The sequence below is a fragment of the Schistocerca serialis genome, chromosome 5 (genome assembly GCF_023864345.2).
Source record: "Schistocerca serialis cubense isolate TAMUIC-IGC-003099 chromosome 5, iqSchSeri2.2, whole genome shotgun sequence".
In the NCBI taxonomy this organism is placed as follows: domain Eukaryota; kingdom Metazoa; phylum Arthropoda; class Insecta; order Orthoptera; family Acrididae; genus Schistocerca; species Schistocerca serialis.
The window spans coordinates 538,319,878-538,340,780 of NC_064642.1; the positions used below are offsets into that span (position 1 = coordinate 538,319,878).

The following is a 20,903-nucleotide window of genomic DNA, read 5'->3' on the forward strand; positions in this document are numbered from 1 at the left end:
CAGTAAGCAGGAAGAGCCCGAGAACAGTGTCCTGTGGAATGCCTCATTATTTTCGTGAATTCTCAGTTCTTCTTATCAATGTGTACTAACCGTTGCCTTTTGTTTAGATAAGAACTAAGTAAATGTAACAGTTAATCTTCAATACCATCATATACTATTTTTTTCTGTAATAGTATCAACTAGTTAGACATAGTGTTTTCAAGACTGTCACTACCACACTGGAGTTATAAATAGCTTGAAGCTACACAATAAACTACATCCTCTAGTTACTACCCTACCTCTAGGTATATTTAAAGGCTAATAAAGATCCCATTTTATTTTTTTGATTAAATTAAATTCTTTCTTCCTAGGAAACAACTGATCGAGTCTAGATGATAACAGAATTTTCTTTCCACTTTTGCTTGAATTTACTTTTGCCTGCATTAATGGAGAACTGAATTTAAAGTGCTGTTAGAATACTTGTATATTTAAGAAAGAATTGAATTTTGTATCTACAATATCTGGGTGGTACAGCATTTCCCATAGTCCAATTTGCACATTTTCTGTCTGTATTTTGAGTGAGTGTGTCAGTACCTTTATTCATCTTTCGCAGTATTTCCCTTTTTTATATAAAACTAGTTGTGGAGAATGTTTTACTCTTCTTTAATCATTATGTACTGACATTCTGCAATTCCCCCCCATGAACCATGGACCTTGCATTGGTGGGGAGGCTTGCGTGCCTCAGCGATACAGATGGCCGTACCGTAGGTGCAACCACAACGGAGGGGTATCTGTTGAGAGGCCAGACAAACATGTGGTTCCTGAAGAGGGGCAGCAGACTTTTCAGTAGTTGCAGGGGCAACAGTCTGGATGATTGACTGATCTGGCCTTGTAACATTAACCAAAACGGCCTTGCTGTGCTGGTACTGCGAACGGCTGAAAGCAAGGGGAAACTACAGCCGTAATTTTTCCCGAGACATGCAGCTTTACTGTATGATTAAATGATGATGGCGTCCTCTTGGGTAAAATATTCTGGAGGTAAAATAGTCCCCCATTCGGATCTCCGGGCGGGGACTACTCAAGAGGACGTCGTTATCAGGAGAAAGAAAACTGCCGTTCTACGGATCGGAGCGTGGAATGTCAGATCCCTTAATCGGGCAGGTAGGTTAGAAAATTTAAAAAGGGAAATGGATAGGTTAAAGTTAGATATAGTGGGAATTAGTGAAGTTCGGTGGCAGGAGGAACAAGACTTTCGATCAGGTGAATACAGGATTATAAATACAAAATCAAATAGGGGTAATGCAGGAGTAGGTTTAACAATGAATAAAAAAAATAGGAGTGCTGGTTAGCTACTACAAATAGCATAGTGAACGCATTATTGTGGCCAAGATAGACACAAAGCCCATGCCTACTACAGTAGTACAAGTTTATATGCCAACTAGCTCTGCAGATGATGAAGAAATAGATGAAATGTATGATGAGATAAAAGAAATTATTCAGATAGTGAAGGGAGACGAAAATTTAATAGTCATGGGTGACTGGAATTCGTCAGTAGGAAAAGGGAGAGAAGGAAACATAGTAGGTGAATATGGATTGGGGGGGGGGGGGGGGGGGGGGAAGAAGTGAAAGAGGAAGCCGTCTGGTAGAATTTTGCACAGAGCATAACTTAATCATAGCTAACACTTGGTTCGAGAATCATAAAAGAAGGTTGAGAAGGTTGTATACCTGGAAGAATACCGGAGATACTGAAAGGTATCAGATAGATTATATAATGGTAAGACAGATATTTATGAACCAGGTTTTAAATTGTAACACATTTCCAGGGGCAGATGTGGATTCTGACCACAATCTATTGGTTATGAACTGCAGATTGAAACTGAAGAAGCTGCAAAAAGTGGGAATTTAAGGAGATGGGACCTGGATATACTGAAAGAACCAGAGGTTGTAAAGAGTTTCAGGGAGAGCATAAGGGAACAATTGACAGGAATGGGGGAAAGAAATACAGTAGAAGAAGAATGGGTGGCTCTGAGGGATGAAGTAGTGAAGGCAGCAGACGATCAAGTAGGTAAAAAGAGAAGGGCAAGTAGAAATCCTTGGGTAACAGAAGAAATATTGAATTTAATTGATGAAAGGAGAAAATATAAAAATGCAGTAAATGAAGCAAGCAAAAAGGAATACAAACGTCTCAAAAATGAGATCGACAGGAAGTGCAAAATGGCTAAGCAAGGATGGCTAGAGGACAAATGTAAGGATGTAGAGGCTTGTCTCACTAGGGGTAAGATAGATACTGCCTACAGGAAAATTAAAGAGACCTTTGGAGAGAAGAGAACCACTTGTATGAATATCAAGAGCTCAGATGGCAACCCAGTTCTAAGCAAAGAAGGGGAGGCAGAAAGGTGGAAGGAGTATATAGAGGGTTTATACAAGGGCGATGTACTTGAGGACAATATTATGGAAATGGAAGAGGATGTAGATGAAGATGAAATGGGAGATATGATACTGCGTGAAGAGTTTGACAGAGCACTGAAAGACCTGAGTCGAAACAAGGCCCCGGGAGTAGAAACATTCCATTAGAACTACTGATGGCCTTGGGAGAGCCAGTCATGACAAAACTCTACCATCTGGTGAGCAAGATGTATGAGACAGGCAAAATACCCTCAGACTTCAAGAAGAATACAATAATTCCAATCGCAAAGAAAGCAGGTGTTTACAGATGTGAAAATTACCGAACTATCAGTTTAATAAGTCACAGCTGCAAAATACTAACGCGAATTCTTTACAAACGAATGGGAAAACTGGTAGAAGCAGACCTCGGGGAAGATCAGTTTGGATTCCGTAGAAATGTTGGATCACGTGAGGCAATACTAACCTTACGACTTTTCTTAGAAGAAAGATTAAGAAAAGGCAAACCTACGTTTCTAGCATTTGTAGACTTAGAGAAAGCTTTTGACAGTGTCAACTGGAATACTCTCTTTCAAATTCTGAAGGTGGCAGGGGTAAAATACAGGGAGCGAAAGGCTATTTACAATTTGTACAGAAAGCAGATGGCAGTTATAAGAGTCGAGGGGCATGAAAGGGAAGCAGTGGTTGGGAAAGGAGTGAGACAGGGTTGTAGCCTCTCCCCGATGTTATTCAATCTGTATATTGAGCAAGCAGTAAAGGAAACAAAAGAAAAATTCGGAGTAGGTATTAAAATTCATGGAGAAGCAGTAAAAACTTTGAGGATCGCCGATGACATTGTAATTCTGTCAGAGACAGCAAAGGACTTGGAAGAGCAGTTGAACGTAATGGACAGTGTCTTGAAAGGAGGATATAAGATGAACATCAACAAAAGCAAAACGAGGATAATGGAATGTAGTCAAATTAAATCGGGTGATGGTGAGGGAATTAGATTAGGAAATGAGACACTTAAAGTAGTAAAGGAGTTTTGCTATTTAGGGAGTAAAATAACTGATGATGGTCGAAGTAGAAAGGATATAAAATGTAGACTGGCAATGGCAAGGAAAGTGTTTCTGAAGAAGAGAAATTTGTTAACATCGAGTATAGATTTAAGTGTCAGGAAGTTGTTTCTGAAAGTATTTGTATGGAGTGTAGCCATGTATGGAAGTGAAACATGGACGATAACCACTTTGGACAAGAAGAGAATAGAAGCTTTCGAAATGTGGTGCTACAGAAGAATGCTGAAGATCAGATGGGTAGATCACATAACTAATGAGGAGGTATTGAATAGGATTGGGGAGAAGAGAAGTTTGTGGCACAACTTGACTAGAAGAAGGGATCGGTTGGTAGGAGACATTTTGAGGCATCAAGGGATCACAAATTTAGCATTGGAGGGCAGCGTGGAGGGTAAAAATCGTAGAGGGAGACCAAGAGATGAATACACTAAGCAGATTCAGAAGGATGTAGGTTGCAGTAGGTACTGGGAGATGAAGAAGCTTGCACAGGATAGATTAGCATGGAGAGCTGCATCAAACCAGTCTCAGGACTGAAGACCACAACAACAACAACATTCTGCAATTCATGCAGCCAGTTATATATGCAACAAAGTTGCCAATGTCTGTTGCTCTATTAATCCCTGTTGTGCGTAGAAATGTTACTGTGTTGAACAAGACAGTCCTAGATATTAGAAACTGTATGTTCTATTTGTTTTTACATAATCTTATTGTTACACCCTCCAGTTCCTTAACAGAGTTTAATCTGTGCAACTGAGATGCCTGCCTACAGTTAAGAGTACTAGCTTGTTTGTTCCAAAATTCAGTAATATGGGTGTATAACTTAAAGAAAAAGATTTGTTCAGATATGGAGCTTGAGATTTGAATTTGCTCTTTGTGTACAGTCACAATTTCTTTTCTTTTCCACAGTAGTATAGTACTGGCTTCTCACCTTAAAGGAGAGCCTCTAATTTTTGTTACTTACTAGTGACATGTCTTGATAAGCATGACACTCATATAGATGCATCATTTGACTTTTCACTTTCTAATATTGACAGAAGAAATTCTTCATTTCCCTTTAGGAATCTTCATATGGTTCAACAATTTATAACACAAAAGTGGTTATTATGGTTAGTTAACCTTGTCCTGTAGAAGGTGAAATTTTTTGCTTTGCAGTTGATTGTCTGTTACTTATTTTGCATTTGTATGTCTTCAGAAGATTTTTCCCTAAAATGGCTTTGCAAAAAATCTACAAATCTGAGGGATTGAACACAGTGCTTTAGTTACACAGAGTGTTTTTGGTGGCTGATCTTGCATGTAGCCACTTAACAGGAACATACAGGAGCAGATGTTCGAGTTGATGTGGACAGATGCTGCATTAATTACAGCCCTTCCTATCATTCCATTATCTAGATCAATTTTCTGACCTCTTTATGTTTGTTCAGTCACACAGTTTGCTCATTGTTTGTCACACCTGTTGGAAAATATTAAGATCTTCACATTAATGTGAGGTGTATTCACAGTAATGTATGAAAACTTATACTCAAATGTGTAATTGGTCCAAATGGTTTCATGGTTCTCCAATATTACTTGCCAGTGTTTTCTGTTTAAGTACTTACCATAAATTTTGTATCAAATTACTGAGCCTCAAACTAGGCTTAAAATAAATGGATGCTGATACTCCCTTTGACACAACACAGTAATCATCGTAGCCTTATTCTAACCCTCTGATTGATGCTGACTACACAGCCAGGATGCCCCAAATATCTTCAGTTTGTTTGTACAATAAATGAATCACCGAAGTGTTTGGAGGCATAGATAAAAACTTGTAAATGTGCAGTGTCTTCTAAATATTTTGCCTGATTGTGCAAGTTTGACCTTAATCTAGACAAATGACCTATTTCTACTTGCAGTAGCTTGAGCTCTTTAAATACTCTAATTGTCTCAGGTTTACTGCTTGGAGTTTGATCTTCTATAGGATGATACTGAAGTTCCAAAAATTCACTGCATGATTTAGAAGCAAGTTGTATCACAACATCCTACATAAAAAGATACAAACTGCCTTTAAATTGAAACACATTTTTATTCTCTAAAAAGATTTCAACACTGATCCATTCTGACCATAATTAATTTCTATACACAGTTGCACAAATATGTAGTTCTTTATGTATAAATTACAGAAATCTGCAAGAGAGAGAATCACTCTGTCATTCACTTGAAGATTTAAAACGCAGAAGAAGATTTGAGGAAGAAAGAGGGAACACTCTGGCACTGATGGATCTTGATGAACAAATACAAAATATTAATGCAACAATTTCATACATACAAGAAGTTATCCAAGAGTCGCAACAAAATGTGATGCAAATTGAAGATGCTAAGGTAATAACAACAAAATAATTATCCTCAACCCCTGACACTGTCCCCCCACCCCTACCCTGCTAACCACTCCCCCCCCCCCCCCCCCCCCCATACCCACTGCATGCCTCTTTCTTAACACCAACACCTATCCAGCATACTGCTACTCATGTCAAGTGCAGTCACAGCCGGGCTGTAGCACCTGAAGAGAGCAGATGTTTGTGAAAGTAGTAGTTGTGTGAATTCTCCTTCTGAGGAATGTATTTGGCTGAAAGCTTAAATGTTTCCAGTATTCTTTTCCTTTGTGCCTGTCTGTGACTCAGCACCTCCTGTGTATGGTGAGTAGCAATCTGTCCTTCACATATTTTTGTTATACTATACTGGACTTTGATAAAATAAATACAGACAGACATCAGGCAATACACCTGATGAGATATGTTAGAACACTACCACCACTACTACTACTACTACTACTACTACTACTACTACAACTACAGCTGCTGCTGACAGTACACATATTTTTTTTCTAATAGAGCACTAGTTTTGAACATTGATCAGAGTGTGTACCAAGCAAGTGTAACAATGTTTTGTGATAGTGTGTGAGCATGTACGTTAAAAAAGCAGCACATAGATATGAGGAATGGGTAGGAGGATTCTGAATAATAGACCATGCTTGAACTTCACTTTTTTTCTGAAGGTGTCTGTTTGTAGTTAATAAAATGTGGCAAACAGTGATTCATGACATATTGTTGTGTAGTTGTGTAATCATTTGTCAGTTCTTTCACTGCATGTGAAAATTTTATCACATTGTTAGTTTTCTTACCTGCACAATGAGGCAATCATCCTCTGTGGTGATGTGATAAGATGGAGTGCATGATATCACTTTTTAGTGCCCTGAAGTGCTCAGAATACATATTTTTATAATTTAAAATTGTTGTATCTGTCTAGTCAAATGTCATAAACCACATTTTAACTGATAGAAGCAAACTGTGTCAAATTTGTCTCTGGATGTTTTGTTGGTCCAGAGATATTTCTGTTGTAAGGCTCAAATCTGTACGGGGGAGGAATAAATACAAGGCAGATGATCACTAAGTCGTAGAGCTCATTGATAATCAGAAAGAAAGAAAGAAATAAATCTTCACACACAGAAATTCTATCTAAAACACTGTCTATTATACTGAAACTTGCCCTTTTTTCAGAATATAAATTTGAACACTTTAGCTCTCAGGCCATTCACAAACTTTCAAACTATTTCCTTACATCTCAGCACTCCAGCCACAACACCAGTTTGGCATACTAGCCACTACTCGGTTACCCAAAAATAATTTTAAGGCAAAGATATCTTACACTGTAGTGTGTTGAGTGTGCAGTATGCCATTTGTTGTTCTTTTTTTTTTCTTCTTCCATGTAAGAGCTGTGTGTAGTTTCTTTTAAAGTCTTCATGTTCTGTTGCATTATCTCTGTTTATCATGTTTCAGTTTTCCTGATTCTTTGTTATGGCTGTTACTTTTTCTGTGTGTTTGCTTAATTTACATTATTCTTTTCTTAAATTTAGTTTTTTCACAATTGTGTGTTGTTTTCTCTGAAGGATTTCTATGTATGTCCCAAAAAATTTAAGTCCTCCATATCCAAAATATTGTTTGTATCCAAACCTTGAAAGTTTGCGACATTGGGTGATTGAAATGGTTGTCAATGGTTTTACTTTTGTTGGAGGGTATCCACCATATTTAAAAAAATGTTTATTTTTTTCTGTGTGGTGAAAACTGAGTTTCATTGTCAGTCATATTGGATTGTATTTGACACATGAATATCAAGAGCTCAGATGGAAACCCAGTTCTAAGCAAAGAAGGGGAAGCATAAAGGTGGAAGGAGTATATAGAGGGTCTATACAAGGGCGATGTCTTCAGGACAATATTATAGAAATGGAAGAGGATGTAGATGAAGATGAAATGGGAGATATGATACTGCGTGAAGAGTTTGACAGAGCACTGAAAGACCTGAGTCAAAACAAGGCCACAGTGGTAGACAACATTCCATTGGAACTACTGACGGCCTTGGGAGAGCCAGTCCTGACAAAACTCTACCATGTGGTGAGGAGGTGTATGACACAGGTGAAATACCCTCAGACTTCAAGAAGAATATAATAATTCCAATCCCAAATAAAGCAGGTGTAGACAGATGTGAAAATTACCGAACTATCAGTTTAATAAGTCACAGCTGCAAAATACTAACACGAATTCTTTACAGACAAATGGAAAAACTGGTAGAAGCTGACCTCGGGGAAGATCAGTTTGGATTCCGTAGAAATGTTGGAACACGTGAGGCAATACTGACCCTACGACATATCTTAGAAGAAAGATTAAGGAAAGGCAAACCTACATTTCTAGCATTTGTAGACTTAGAGAAAGCTTTTTACAATGTTGACTGGAATACTCTCTTTCAAATTCTAAAGGTGGCAGGGGTAAAATACAGGGAGCGAAAGCCTATTTACAATTTGTACAGAAAGCAGATGGTAGTTGTAAGAGTCGAGGGGCACGAAAGGGAAGCAGTGGTTGGGAAGGGAGTGAGACAGGGTTGTAGCCTCTCCCCGATGTTATTCAATCTGTATATTGAGCAAGCAGTAAATGAAACAAAAGAAAAATTTGGTGTAGGTATTAAAATCCACGGAGAAGAAATAAAAACTTTGCTGTCTCTGACAGAATTACAATGTCATCAGCAAACCTCAAAGGACTTGGAAGAGCAGTTGAACGTAATGGACAGTGTCTTGAAAGGAGGATATAAGATGAACATCAACAAAAGCAAAACGAGGATAATGGAATGTAGTCAAATTAAATCGGGTGATGGTGAGGGAATTAAATTAGGAAATGAGATGCTTGAAGTAGTAAAGGAGTTTTGCTATTTGGGGAGCAAAATCACTGATGATGGTCGAAGTATAGAGGATATAAAATGTAGACTGGCAATGGCAAGGAAAGCGTTTCTGAAGAAGAGAAATTTGTTAACATCGAGTATAGATTTAAGTGTCAGGAAGTCATTTCTGAAAGTATTTGTATGGAGTGTAGCCATGTATGGAAGTGAAACATGGAGGATAAATAGTTTGGACAAGAAGAGAATAGAAGCTTTTGAAATGGATCACATAACTAATGAGGAGGTATTGAATAGAATTGGTGGGGGGGAAGAGGAGTTCGTGGCACAACTTGATAAGAAGAAGGGACCGGTTGGTAGGACATGTTCTGAGGCATCAGGGGATCACAAATTTAGCATTGGAGGGCAGTGTGATGGGTAAAAATCGTAGAGGGAGACCAAGAGACAAATACACTTAGCTGATTCAGAAGGATGTAGGTTGCAGTAGGTACTGGGAGATGAAGAAGCTTGCACAGGATAGACTAGCATGGAGAGCTGCATCAAACCAGTGTCAGGACGGATGACCACAACAACAACAACAACAACAACAACAACTGTATAGATGTGTAATTCAGGTGTATCCTTCTTCTTTTATTAAATAATTATGTCATCTGTTCATAATACCAATACCACTAAATTACTATTTATTAGTTTGAACATACAATTTCATTATAAAGTTCTGTTGTTGATGGCCAGGCAGAGTGGCCGAGTGGTTCTAGGCGCTACAGCCTGGAACCGCATGACCGCTATGGTCGCAGGTTCGAATCCTGCCTCGGGCATGGATGTGTGTGATGTCCTTAGGTTGGTTAGGTTTAAGTAGTTCTAAGTCTAGGGGACTGATAACCTCAGATGCTAAGTCTCATAGTGCTCAGAGCCATTTGAACCATTTTCTGTTGTTGATGTTACTGACAAGTATCTCAGGTCAGAAGCCAGTTGTGAGTTAGCCTATTCATAGGCTTTCATATTGACTGTGAATTTCAGTGTTAATAGTGAAGTAGTTCTTCTTCGTTGTGATTGGCTACTTCTGTTGGTTATTTGGAGTATTGGGTTTGTAAACCTTCAGAAAATAGTTTAATTTGATACATCAGTGGTCCTGTGTGTTGTGTACTTCATTTCATCTTTTAATGAAGGTGACTTTAATAATTTATAGAAGTTTTTGCAGTCCCCTTTAATGAACATTGCTTTCTGATTCATTACCTTTTTGTGTAATTTTCTAGAGATGTTTTATATTGTTGGTTTTATTCTGGCAGAAGGCAAGATCATATCTGTTTCAGGAATGAGGATAAAAGTAAAGAATCTCAAAATTCACAAATTGAAATCGTTAGTAGATGTTGTAGCACTTAACAAAATATATTTCACATACACTATTTTCTTTTCAGGACATAGCACCATTAATGCAGAGTGTGAACAATGTTGAAGAAGCACAATATATAATACAAAAGTTATATAATCTGACAATAAATCAAGGTTATGCTGCAGCACAGAAAGAACTCTGTCTGAAGGAAATGGAAGCCCAACTGAAAGAGGTTTGTTCCTTAATAATACAATATATTCTTTGTGTTACATGTTAAACTTGCCGTTTCTCTTCTGGCTTCAGTGAAACTTTCCTACCCTCCACCTCCTTGCTTATTACATCCAGTAGCCATTGTCTCGTCTTCCTTCTGATTTCAGCTGCATCTGTTTTCATTATTCTCTAATAGTTGCCTTTGCTGATACCATCCACCTACCATTTCATCTGATTCTTTGAAGCCAAACTATCTCCTTTTTTGCTGTTGGAACTTAAACCTTAATCCATTTTCTTTTAATTTCCTCATTTTTGTACCTGATGGTCTTCTATCACCATACCCAAACTTAGTTTACAGTTTAATGTCTGTTATACCAGTGATCAGAAAGTGATCTGATTAGCAAAGTTAATACTGTTCTGGAATCTGTTGTTAATGAACACTTTATCTACTTTTTTTGTCTTATGAAGTCCATGTTCCTAGACAAATCTACTTGTGTGAGAACATACTGTAGATGACTTGATTCTCAAATCTAGAACAACTGCTAAGCACTTAGTTTTTGTTCGATATCTCATATGAAATGTTGTTTTCTTATTGTTCATTGGAATGTACCAACTACAGCTGTGCAATAGAATACTACAAGAATTATATTGCTGTATAATAGAATACTACAAGAATTATATTCATGGGCAGAGATCTTTTAGGAGTGTTGATTAGTGTGATGTTGAACCATCTGCACTGCATCATCAGATGTGTCATCAGGTATGCTATTTATTTGCATATTGTCTCAAATTCTATCACAAGTTCTGTGATACATTTGTTAGACAACTCCCACACTATATAATCACTGTTGTTCATGCCTACCATGCAAAACTATTGTATTGATAGTAACTTTGTCCCTTGTCCTAACCACCTTACACTCTGTAAACTGTAATGTCTGTAATACATGTGTTAATGATAAATGATACAGAAAACAAAAAAGCAGCTCTGATTATCTCACAAGTGTTAAATGCACCATTTATTTCATGGCATGTGTAAAATTAGTATGAGATCTTTCATCACATGTTCACCAGCATGATAAGAGTAATGCATCTGATGGCTACATCTGTCTTAGTTCTCAAGCCAAGTAGATCAGCTAAAATTTTCTTGGAAGTCGTATAGTGTGAGACAGGGCAGACAAGGCTGTCACATCAAACTAATTGTGTTATCTGGTCCTTTATGGTCAATTCAGTGGTGTGAGAGCATTGTGTGAAATTGAAGCATGGGGACGAACTGCAGCCAACTTACAAATCAAGCATTAATCTTTATTATTATTATTATTATTATTATTATTTTAAAAATAAGTTCTGTGCTATCTTGGATATAATGAGTCATGTATAGAGATGCCAGAGAGTAAAAAATTACATATGCTGCTATCAACAGACATTTCTAAGGCAGCACACCTAATTTTAGAATGTAAGTAATACAATAATTTAACCAAAAATGTACATGTTTATAACACTGGGAAGTTGTGATTACTTGCTGCCAAGACATAATGTAAAAGTTGTAGATAGCAGCATTTGTCACTTAGGAATCAGATTGCATAAAAGCCTTCCAAACCACCTAAAAAGTTTAAGGAAAGCTCCTTTGATCTGGGTTTAAAGGAGTATCTTATTAATAAGTGATCTTATAGCATTAAAGAGTGTCTATCACAGAAGCAGATAATTATCATTTGCATCAAATTATTTATAAGTAAGTCAGGTATATTGAGATTCTGTAATTGTTCCCACAAATAAATAAGTAAATCATTTAATCAACCTGTACAGAACTGAGAGAGAGAGGTATTGGACTATCCTATTGACAGAGTTACTGCAGTTATTTTGCAGTTGAGAAAAGAATACAATGGCCTATACACTTGCAGGCAATATATGGAATAAAAAGTATGCCCTTTTTGGGGAATCTTGTTCATTTTGAAGAAACAATTTACAAGCATGTGAACATGATCAACCAATCAATCATCTCTGTTCTTTCAGTGTAGTGTTGATCGTTATTGTATACTACACAAGTGATGTGCAATAAATAATTAAAATTTTAATACCTTTTTTGAAAAAATGTAAATTTAAAATTTTAATTAATTATACTGTACCTCCTACCATTTAATTATTTTTGTATTTGCAGAAAGCACAAGAAAATAGTGTACAAGAACAATTACTGCAACATGTTTTGAGGACTCATGGTCTTGATTTGGATATGTACAGTTCAACGATGGGTAATGGACAAACTACGGCTGCCTCAACAGACAGTTCTGTACCATCCACAAGATCTAACTCACCTACAGATACGTAAGTTCAGTTAAAGGCTAGCTGTGCCTTCAACAGTCTTATTGACTATTTAATTACACATGTAATAGTGTTGAACACTGAATTACACATGTAATAAGTCTGTTCAGAATCTGAATGCTCTATTACTTGGACAATAATATAATGAATTTATCTTCTGACAGTTAATGCTTCAGAATTGACACTATACATGATAAATTGGTGATAGCTCTTACGCAATTTCTTTCCGTTAAAATACAGTGAATCCACAAACAATTCTTGTCATAGGAATCCCATACATTTCAGCTTACATAGGTGTGATTAAAGACAACCGTTCACTATACAGTGAAGTGTGAAATACTGTTTAAAAAGTGCTTCCTAACTCAAAGAATTTCACTCAGTGGTAACATAAATAGTTTGCGTGTTTTTATGTGTATGTGTGTAAGGCTTTATATCATATCTGCTCACGATTTGTATAGTTTTGCAAGATTTGTTATTTTATATAATTTTTTTGGTGCTTATTCAGTTGTTGCTTTTACACTGATATACCTAAGATGTAAATGATAAACATTATTTTACACACATTGATGAGCTTAAACATTATGTCCACTGCACAACACAAATTTAATGCTACCTGATTGTGTTGTGGGTGTTGAAATTGATAGCAGTGAGATTGTAGTGGAAACTGTAAGTTTATATATCTAAAAACAAAGATGAATATAATAGAGGGAAACATTCCGCGTGGGAAAAATATATCTAAAAACAAAGATGATGTGATTTATCAAACGAAAGTGCTGGCAGGTCGATAGACACACAAACAAACACAAACATACACACAAAATTCAAGCTTTCGCAGCAAACAGTTGCTTCATCAGGAAAGAGGGAAGGAGAGGGAAAGACGAAAGGATATGGGTTTTAAGGGAGAGGGTAAGGAGTCATTCCAATCCCAGGAGCGGAAAGACTTACCTTAGGGGGAAAAAAGGATAGATATACACTCGCGCGCGCGCGCGCGCGCGCGCGCGCGCGCGCGCGCGCGCCCACACACACACACACACACACACACACACACACACACACACACACACACACACATCCATCCGCACATACACAGACACAAGCAGACATTTGTAAAGGCAAAGAGTTTGGGCAGAGATGTCATCGAGGCAGAAGTACAGAGGCAAAGATGTTGTTGAAAGACAGGTGAGGTATGAGCGGCGGCAAATTGAAATTAGCGGAGATTGAGGCCTGGAGGATAACAAGAAGAGAGGATATACTGAAGGGCAAGTTCCCATCTCCGGAGTTCTAACAGGTTGGTGTTAGTGCGAAGTATCCAGATAACCCGGATGGTGTAACACTGTGCCAAAATGTGCCGGCCGTGCACCAAGGCATGTTTAGCCACAGAGTGATCCTCATTACCAACAAACAATGTCTGCCTGTGTCCATTCTTGCGAATGGACAGTTTGTTGCTAGTCATTCCCACATAGAAAGCTTCACAGTGTAGGCAGGTCAGTTGGTAAATCACGTGGGTGCTTTCACACGTGGCTCTGCCTTTGATCGTGTACACCTTCCGGGTTACAGGACTGGAGTAGGTGGTGGTGGGAGGATGCATGGACAGGTTTTACACCGGGGGCAGTTACAATGGTAGGAGCCAGAGGGTAGGGAAGATGGTTTGGGGATTTCATAGGGATGAACTAAGAGGTTACGAAGGTTAGGTGGACAGCGGAAAGACACTCTTGGTGGAGTGGGGAGGATTTCATGAAGGATGGATCTCATTTCAGGGCAGGATTTGAGGAAGTTGTATCCCTGCTGGAGAGATACATTCAGAGTCTGATCCAGTCCCGGAAAGTATCCTGTCACAAGTGGGGCACTTTTGGAGTTCTTCTGTGGGAGGTTCTGGTTTTGAGGAGATGAGGAAGTGGCTCTGGTTATTTGCTTCTGTACCAGGTCGGGAGGGTAGTTGCGGGATGCGAAAGCTGTTTTCAGGTTATTGGTGTAATGGTTCCGGACTGGAGCAGATTCGTTTGCCACGAAGACCTAGGCTGTAGGGAAGGGACCGTTTGATGTGGAATGGGTGGCAGCTGTCATAATGGAGGTACTGTTGCCTGTTGGTGGATTTGATGTGGACGGACGTGTGAAGCTGGCCATTGGACAGGTGGAGGTCAACGTCAAGGAAAGTGGCATGGGATTTGGAGTAGGACCAAGTGAGTCTGATGGAACAAAAGGAGTTGAGGTTGGAGAGGAAATTCTGGAGTTCTTCTTCACTGTGAGTCCAGATCATGAAGATGTCATCAATAAATCTGTACCAAACTTTGGGTTGGCAGACCTGGGTAACCAAGAAGGCTTCCTCTAAGCGACCCATGAATAGGTTGGCATACGAGGGGACCATCCTGGTACCCATGGCTGTTTAATTGTTGGTATGTCTGGCCTTCGAAAGTGAAGAACTTGTGGGTCAGGATGAAGCTGGCTAAGGTAATGAGGAAAGAGGTTTTAGGTAGCGTGGCAGGTGATTGGCGTGAAAGGAAGTGCTCCATCGCAGCGAGGCCCTGGACGTGTGGAATATTTGTGTATAAGGAAGTGGTATCAATGGTTACAAGGATGGTTTCCGGGGGTAACAGACTGGGTAAGGATTCAAGGCGTTCGAGAAAGTGGTTGGTTTCTTTGATGAAGGATGGGAGACTGCATGTAATGGGTTGAAGGTGTTGGTCTACGTAGGCAGAGACACGTTCTGTGGGGGCTTGGTAACCAGCTACAATGGGACGGCCGGGATGATTGGGTTTGTGAATTTTAGGAAGAAGGTAGAAGGTAGGGGTGCGGGGTGTTGGTGGGGTCAGGAGGTTGATGGAGTCAGGTGAAAGGTTTTGTAGGGGGCCTAAGGTTCTGAGAATTCCTTGAAGCTCTGCCTGGACATCAGGAGTGGGATTACCTTGGCAAACTTTGTATGTAGTGTTGTCTGAAAGCTGACGCAGTCCCTCAGCCACATACAAGTACCACGGTCATCCGCCGGAAGAATGACGATGGATCGGTCAGCCTTCAGATCACGGATAGCCTGGTCTTCAGCAGTGGTGATGTTGGGAGTAGGATTAAGGTTTTTTAAGAAGGATTGAGAGGCAAGGCTGGAAGTCAGAAATTCCTGGAAGGTTTGGAGAGGGTGATTTTGAGGAAGAGGAGGTGGGTCCCGCTGTGACGGAGGACGGAACTGTTCCAGGCAGGGTTCAATTTGGGTAGTGTCTTGGGGAGTTGGATCATTAGGAGTAGGATTAGGATCATTTTTCTTCATGGCAAAGTGATATTTCCAGCAGAGAGTACGGGTGTAAGACAGTAAATCTTTGACAAGGGCTGTTTGGTTGAATCTGGGAGTGGGGCTGAAGATGAGGCCTTTGGATAGGACAGAGGTTTCGGATTGGGAGAGAGGTTTGGAGGAAAGGTAACTACTGGATTAGGGTGTTGTGGTTCCAAATTGTGTTGATTGGAATTTTGAGGTTTTGGGGGGAGTGGAGCTGGAACTGGGAGATTGAGTGGATGGGAGGGACTGGGTCTGTGTGCAATGAGAGGAGGTTGACGTTTGCTGGAAAGGTTGTGAAGGGTGAGTGAGTTGCCTTTCCGGAGGTGGGAAACCAGGAGATTGGATAGTTTTTTGAGGTGGAGGGTGGCATGCTGTTCTAATTTGCGGTTGGCCTGTACGAGGATGCTCTGAACAGCCGGTGTGGATGTGGGAGAGGAAAGATTGAGGACTTTTATTAAGGATAGGAGTTGACAGGTGTGTTCATTGGCTGAGTTGATGTGTAGGTGAAGGATTAGGTGGGTGAGGGCAATGGATTGTTCAGTTTGGAACTGGTATAGGGACTGATGGAAAGAAGGGTTGCAGCCAGAGATGGGAACTTTAAGCGTGAGGCCTTTGGGGGTAATGCCAAATGTCAGACAAGCCTGAGAAAATAAAATATGGGAGTGTAATCTGGCTAGGGCGAAGTCATGTTTGCGGAGGGAATGTAAATAAAACTTAATGGGGTTGATGTGGGGATGTTGTGAGGGTGACATGGTATTAGAAGGTGGAAAGTGTAACATGAGGCTGAAATGAAAATGAAAATAAAAATGTATGGGGAGAGATAAAGGTGAACTAGAAAGCAACTGGAGATCTGGTGTGAAAAAAGGGGAAAAAGTGTTGGTTATAGCTGGGCTATGTTGATCCTGTGGTGAACTTGGGTTGGTAGACAACGATGTGCACAAAGGTTAGGTGGTTGTGTTTCCGCCAAAACACGTTAAAGGGTGGAGCAATTCGGGAAAATTTCGAAAAAACTGCGTGTAAATATATTAAAAGGAGTGGTTTTGTGGTGGCAGATTGTGAAAATGAGGCTAACAGTTGTCTGACGAGGAAATAATGACATTAAAACCTGTGGGAAGCGGCTAAAAAAGATCAGTGATGTGGGAAAAACGGAAATGGAAAAAAGTGAAAGTTATTAGAACTCGCCGAAATGGCTGTTTAATAGCTGAAAGGAACTGTTTGTGAACTGGAAACGGTGGATTTCATAGCAGCGGTAGTGTTGAAAGCGGAAAAAAATTTTTAGATTATGGTTTGGAAGTGGGTTACGTATTATTGAGTATATATAGGCGGGATAAAATTGTATAGTAGATTCGGTAAAGAGGAGAAGGTGAATACAAAGTGAAACTACTTGTGAAAACAGAAATTAATGATATGAATATAGTAGAGGGCAACATTCCACGTGGGAAAAATATATCTAAAAACAAAGATGATGTGACTTACCAAACGAAAGTGCTGGCAGGTCGATAGACACACAAGAAACAGAAGATATATATGTTCTGTAAACTAGATAAAAAATCAGTATTGTCATATCTCGGAGAGGAAATTGAAACTTTCAGCACAGGACAGGTGCATGTAGTAGATCTCTGGCTCAAGTTCAGAAGAGTAGTTGCCCATGCACTGGATAGATATGTACCCAGTGAATAGTTAATAATGGGAGGGAACCTCCAAGGTATACAGCCACTGTAAAGAAACTTATAAAGAAACAGAAATTACTGTGTAATAGGTGTAAAAAAAAAGTGTAGGGCTATAGATAGTGAAAGAAAAACATTTGGCTGTCAAGAGAGCATTGCATGATGTCTTCAGCGACTACCATAGCAGAATATTGTCAAGTGATCTTTCACAGTACCCAAAGAAATTCTCGTTGTATGTAAAGGTTGTTAGTGGCACCAAAGTTAATGGCCAGTTCCCAGTGAATGAGACAGAAACTGAAATTGAGGGTAGCCAAGCAAAAACCAAAATGCTTAACTCCATTTTCAAAAGTTCCTTTACAAAGGAAAATCCAGGAGAATTGCACCAGTTTAATCCTTGTATCACTGAAAAGAATGAATGAAACAAGTGTTAGTGTCAGTGGTGTTGAGAAACAGCTGAAATAGTTAAAACTAAACAAAGCTCCAGGTCCCGATGGAATCCCGGCCAGATTCTATGCTGAATTTGTGGTTGAGTTAGTCCCTCTTCTAACTATAATCTGTCATAGATCCCTCAAACAAAAAACCATGCCCACTTCTTTGAAAGAGGCACAGGTCACACCCTTCCACAAGAAAGGTAGTAGAAGTGATCCACAAAACTACCATCCAATATCCTTGACATCAGTTTGTTGCAGAATCTTGGAACATATTCTGAGCTCAAACATAATGAAGTATCTTGAATAGAATGACCTCAGTGCCAACCAGCATGGATTTTGAAAACATTAATCATGTGAAAACCAACTCGTACTTTTCTCACTTGACTTACTGAAAAATTTGCATCAAGGCATGCAGGTAGATGCAGCATTTCTTGATTTCTGAAAAGCATTTCATTTCATTGACTACATTAATCAGATAATGTGGATCATCCACTGTTATGGAATTTAATCATTCTTTTCATGCAATGGAGTACCGCAGGGTAAGAGGGGCCCTCTGCCGGTCAATTTCCTCCAACCACTTCCCGCCTGTGCGGAATTCTGGCGTTAGTGCTAACAGAGGGTGCAGATTATCTGCAGCACTATGCTTTCTTTCATTTGTGGCTCCTTTAGCAATTTGTTTTACGGTTGTTTAATATTACCTGTTACACTATCAACGGTGTTTAATATTTACGTCATTATCTAGAATATTGGCACTAGAGCACATGCCAACCACTGTTTTTTAACTCTTCTACTTTTTAACAATATTACTTTTGTCATGTTCTTCTTTTTATTGCTTTTTATTACTGCAATGCCTTTTATACATTATAAGCTTATTACAGACTTCAGCTATTGTATCCCCTTTTACTTTCGCTGTTACAATTAATTATTGAAAACTAGTGTATGCCGACATTAGCGACGTCTGATGAACTTACAACACAAACATCTTGTGGCTACTGTACAGCAGCTTGTTTTAAATAGTAGTACTACTGACAACATGACTCGTGCATGTGATGTTATTTATATGTATTTGACAATGCTGGTGCTGATTCCGCATTTAACATTTAACGATGCTACTATGGCTGCAATACATTAGGACTTTGTTTTTATGAAACAGGTATGCCTCTTCATATTTAAATGTGAATTTTGTCAGTACTAAATTTCATTATGGTCTATGTATTGTTCTTAAGCTGCATACAGTTTGCGAGTGTGTTTATGTTTTTCCCATTTTTGCTGCAGATCTGATGATGATCAATAAGGACTGAAACTGGTAATCTGTTAACAAAAAGTTTGTTACCATAGACGTAAATTAAAGGAAACTTATTACATATATGGGTCACTGTTTTTTCGCGATGATGTTGCAGCTTGTGAAGCATTTGACTTGGTGCTACACCTATTCTTATTGTCAATAGTATGACAACTTGGGGTAACAAGTGAAATTTGTCACTGCGTTGAGGAATATTTGGTAGGGAGGATACAGCATGTCATGTTGGATAGTGAGTTATTGTCAGATGTAGAAGTAACTATGGATGTGCCCCAGGGAAGTGTATTGGGACCCTTGCTGTTCATGTTGTGTATTAATGATAAAAATGTCACAAATAACCTTTCGGCCAGAAAGGCCTTCGTCAAAAAAAGAAAAAAAAAAAAAAAAAAAAAAAAAAAACCACACACGCGTGCATGCGTGCAAACACAACTCTCACACATAACTGCAGCCTCTGGCAACTGAAGCCACATACTTCTGTGGCTGCCATACCGTCTCTACATCTCGTCCCTGCTTGCTACTCAGCAGCCCATCATGCACTGGTGCTGGTGCTCGCAGTGTGGCTTCAGTTGCTAGAGACTACAGTCATGTGGGTGAGTTAGGTTTGCATGAGAGAGAGAGAGAGAGAGAGAGAGAGAGAGAGAGAGAGAGAGTTAGAGTTAGAGTGAGTGAGGGCCTTGCTGGCCAAAAGCTTATTTGTGACAGTCTTTTTGTTGTGCCTAACTGTGGCTCAGCATCTCCACTACATGGGGAGTAACAACTTTCCTTTTCATAATATTGTTACATTCTATCCTGGATTTTCCATTTTTCAAGTATCCTATGACAGTACTATCATTAAGTCACAGTTGGAATCAGCCAACTCATACAAATAGCTGGGTGTGACAGTTTGTAGGTATATGAAATGAAATGATAGATTCAATAGTGGGTAAAGCAGGTCGTAGACTTCACTTTATTGGTAAAATACTGGGGCAGTGCAATCAATGTACAAAAAGATTGCTTACAATCATTCGTGTGACCAGTTCTAGAATATTGCTCAGGTGTGTGGGACCCATACCAGATATGACTACCAGGGGATTCTGAATGTATACAGAGAGGGGGAGCATGAATACTCTGAGGTTTGTTTAATCTGTGGGAGAGTGTCACAGAGATACTGAAGGAACTGAACTGGAAGACTCTTGAAGATAGATGTAAACTATCGTGATAAACCCTATTAACAAAGTTTCAAGAACCGGATTTAAATGATTACTCTAAGAATGTACCAAACCTACTATGTTTCGCTCGCATGGGGATCATGAGGATAAGATTAGAATAATTACTGCACACACACACAGAGGTGTCTAAACAGTCATTATTCCTGTGCTCCATACGTGAATGGACCCTAATAACCCTAATAACTGGTACTATGAGATATATCCCCTGCCATGCATCTCATGGTGGTTTGCAGATTATAGATGTAGATCCACATTTGTTAGCAGTTAGCCTGTGGTTTGCATCCATTATCAGGTGCTACAATTTACTTTTCTTACAGCATAATCAGACTGAATCCCTGGCTCCCTTTTCATCGATGACTTTGTGGTCTGTTGCAGTTCTCCACAGACTTGTCTCCTTGAGTAGCATCTTCAGCAATGTCTTGATCATTTTTGCTCATGGGTTATCAACAATGGGTTTCATTTTTCCACTAACAAAACCGTTTGTATGAATTTCTGATGACACAATGCCTTTCTTCCACTGTCTTCATAACTTGGGCCTGTTGCTGTTCT

General features: G+C 39.3%; 1 protein-coding gene across 4 annotated transcripts in view; it reads left to right on the forward strand.

Annotated features, from left to right (window-relative positions):
* Window positions 1-20,903, forward strand: part of LOC126481571 (kinesin-like protein KIF21A) — a 500,490-nt gene that overhangs the window by 369,758 nt on the left and 109,829 nt on the right. For all 4 annotated transcript variants that reach the window (XM_050105427.1, XM_050105430.1, XM_050105428.1 and 1 more), the window contains 3 exons: window positions 5,591-5,789; window positions 10,046-10,192; window positions 12,326-12,489. In XM_050105427.1, the coding sequence (XP_049961384.1) occupies window positions 5,591-5,789; window positions 10,046-10,192; window positions 12,326-12,489 (510 nt within the window). The remainder of the gene's footprint in view (window positions 1-5,590; window positions 5,790-10,045; window positions 10,193-12,325; window positions 12,490-20,903) is intronic.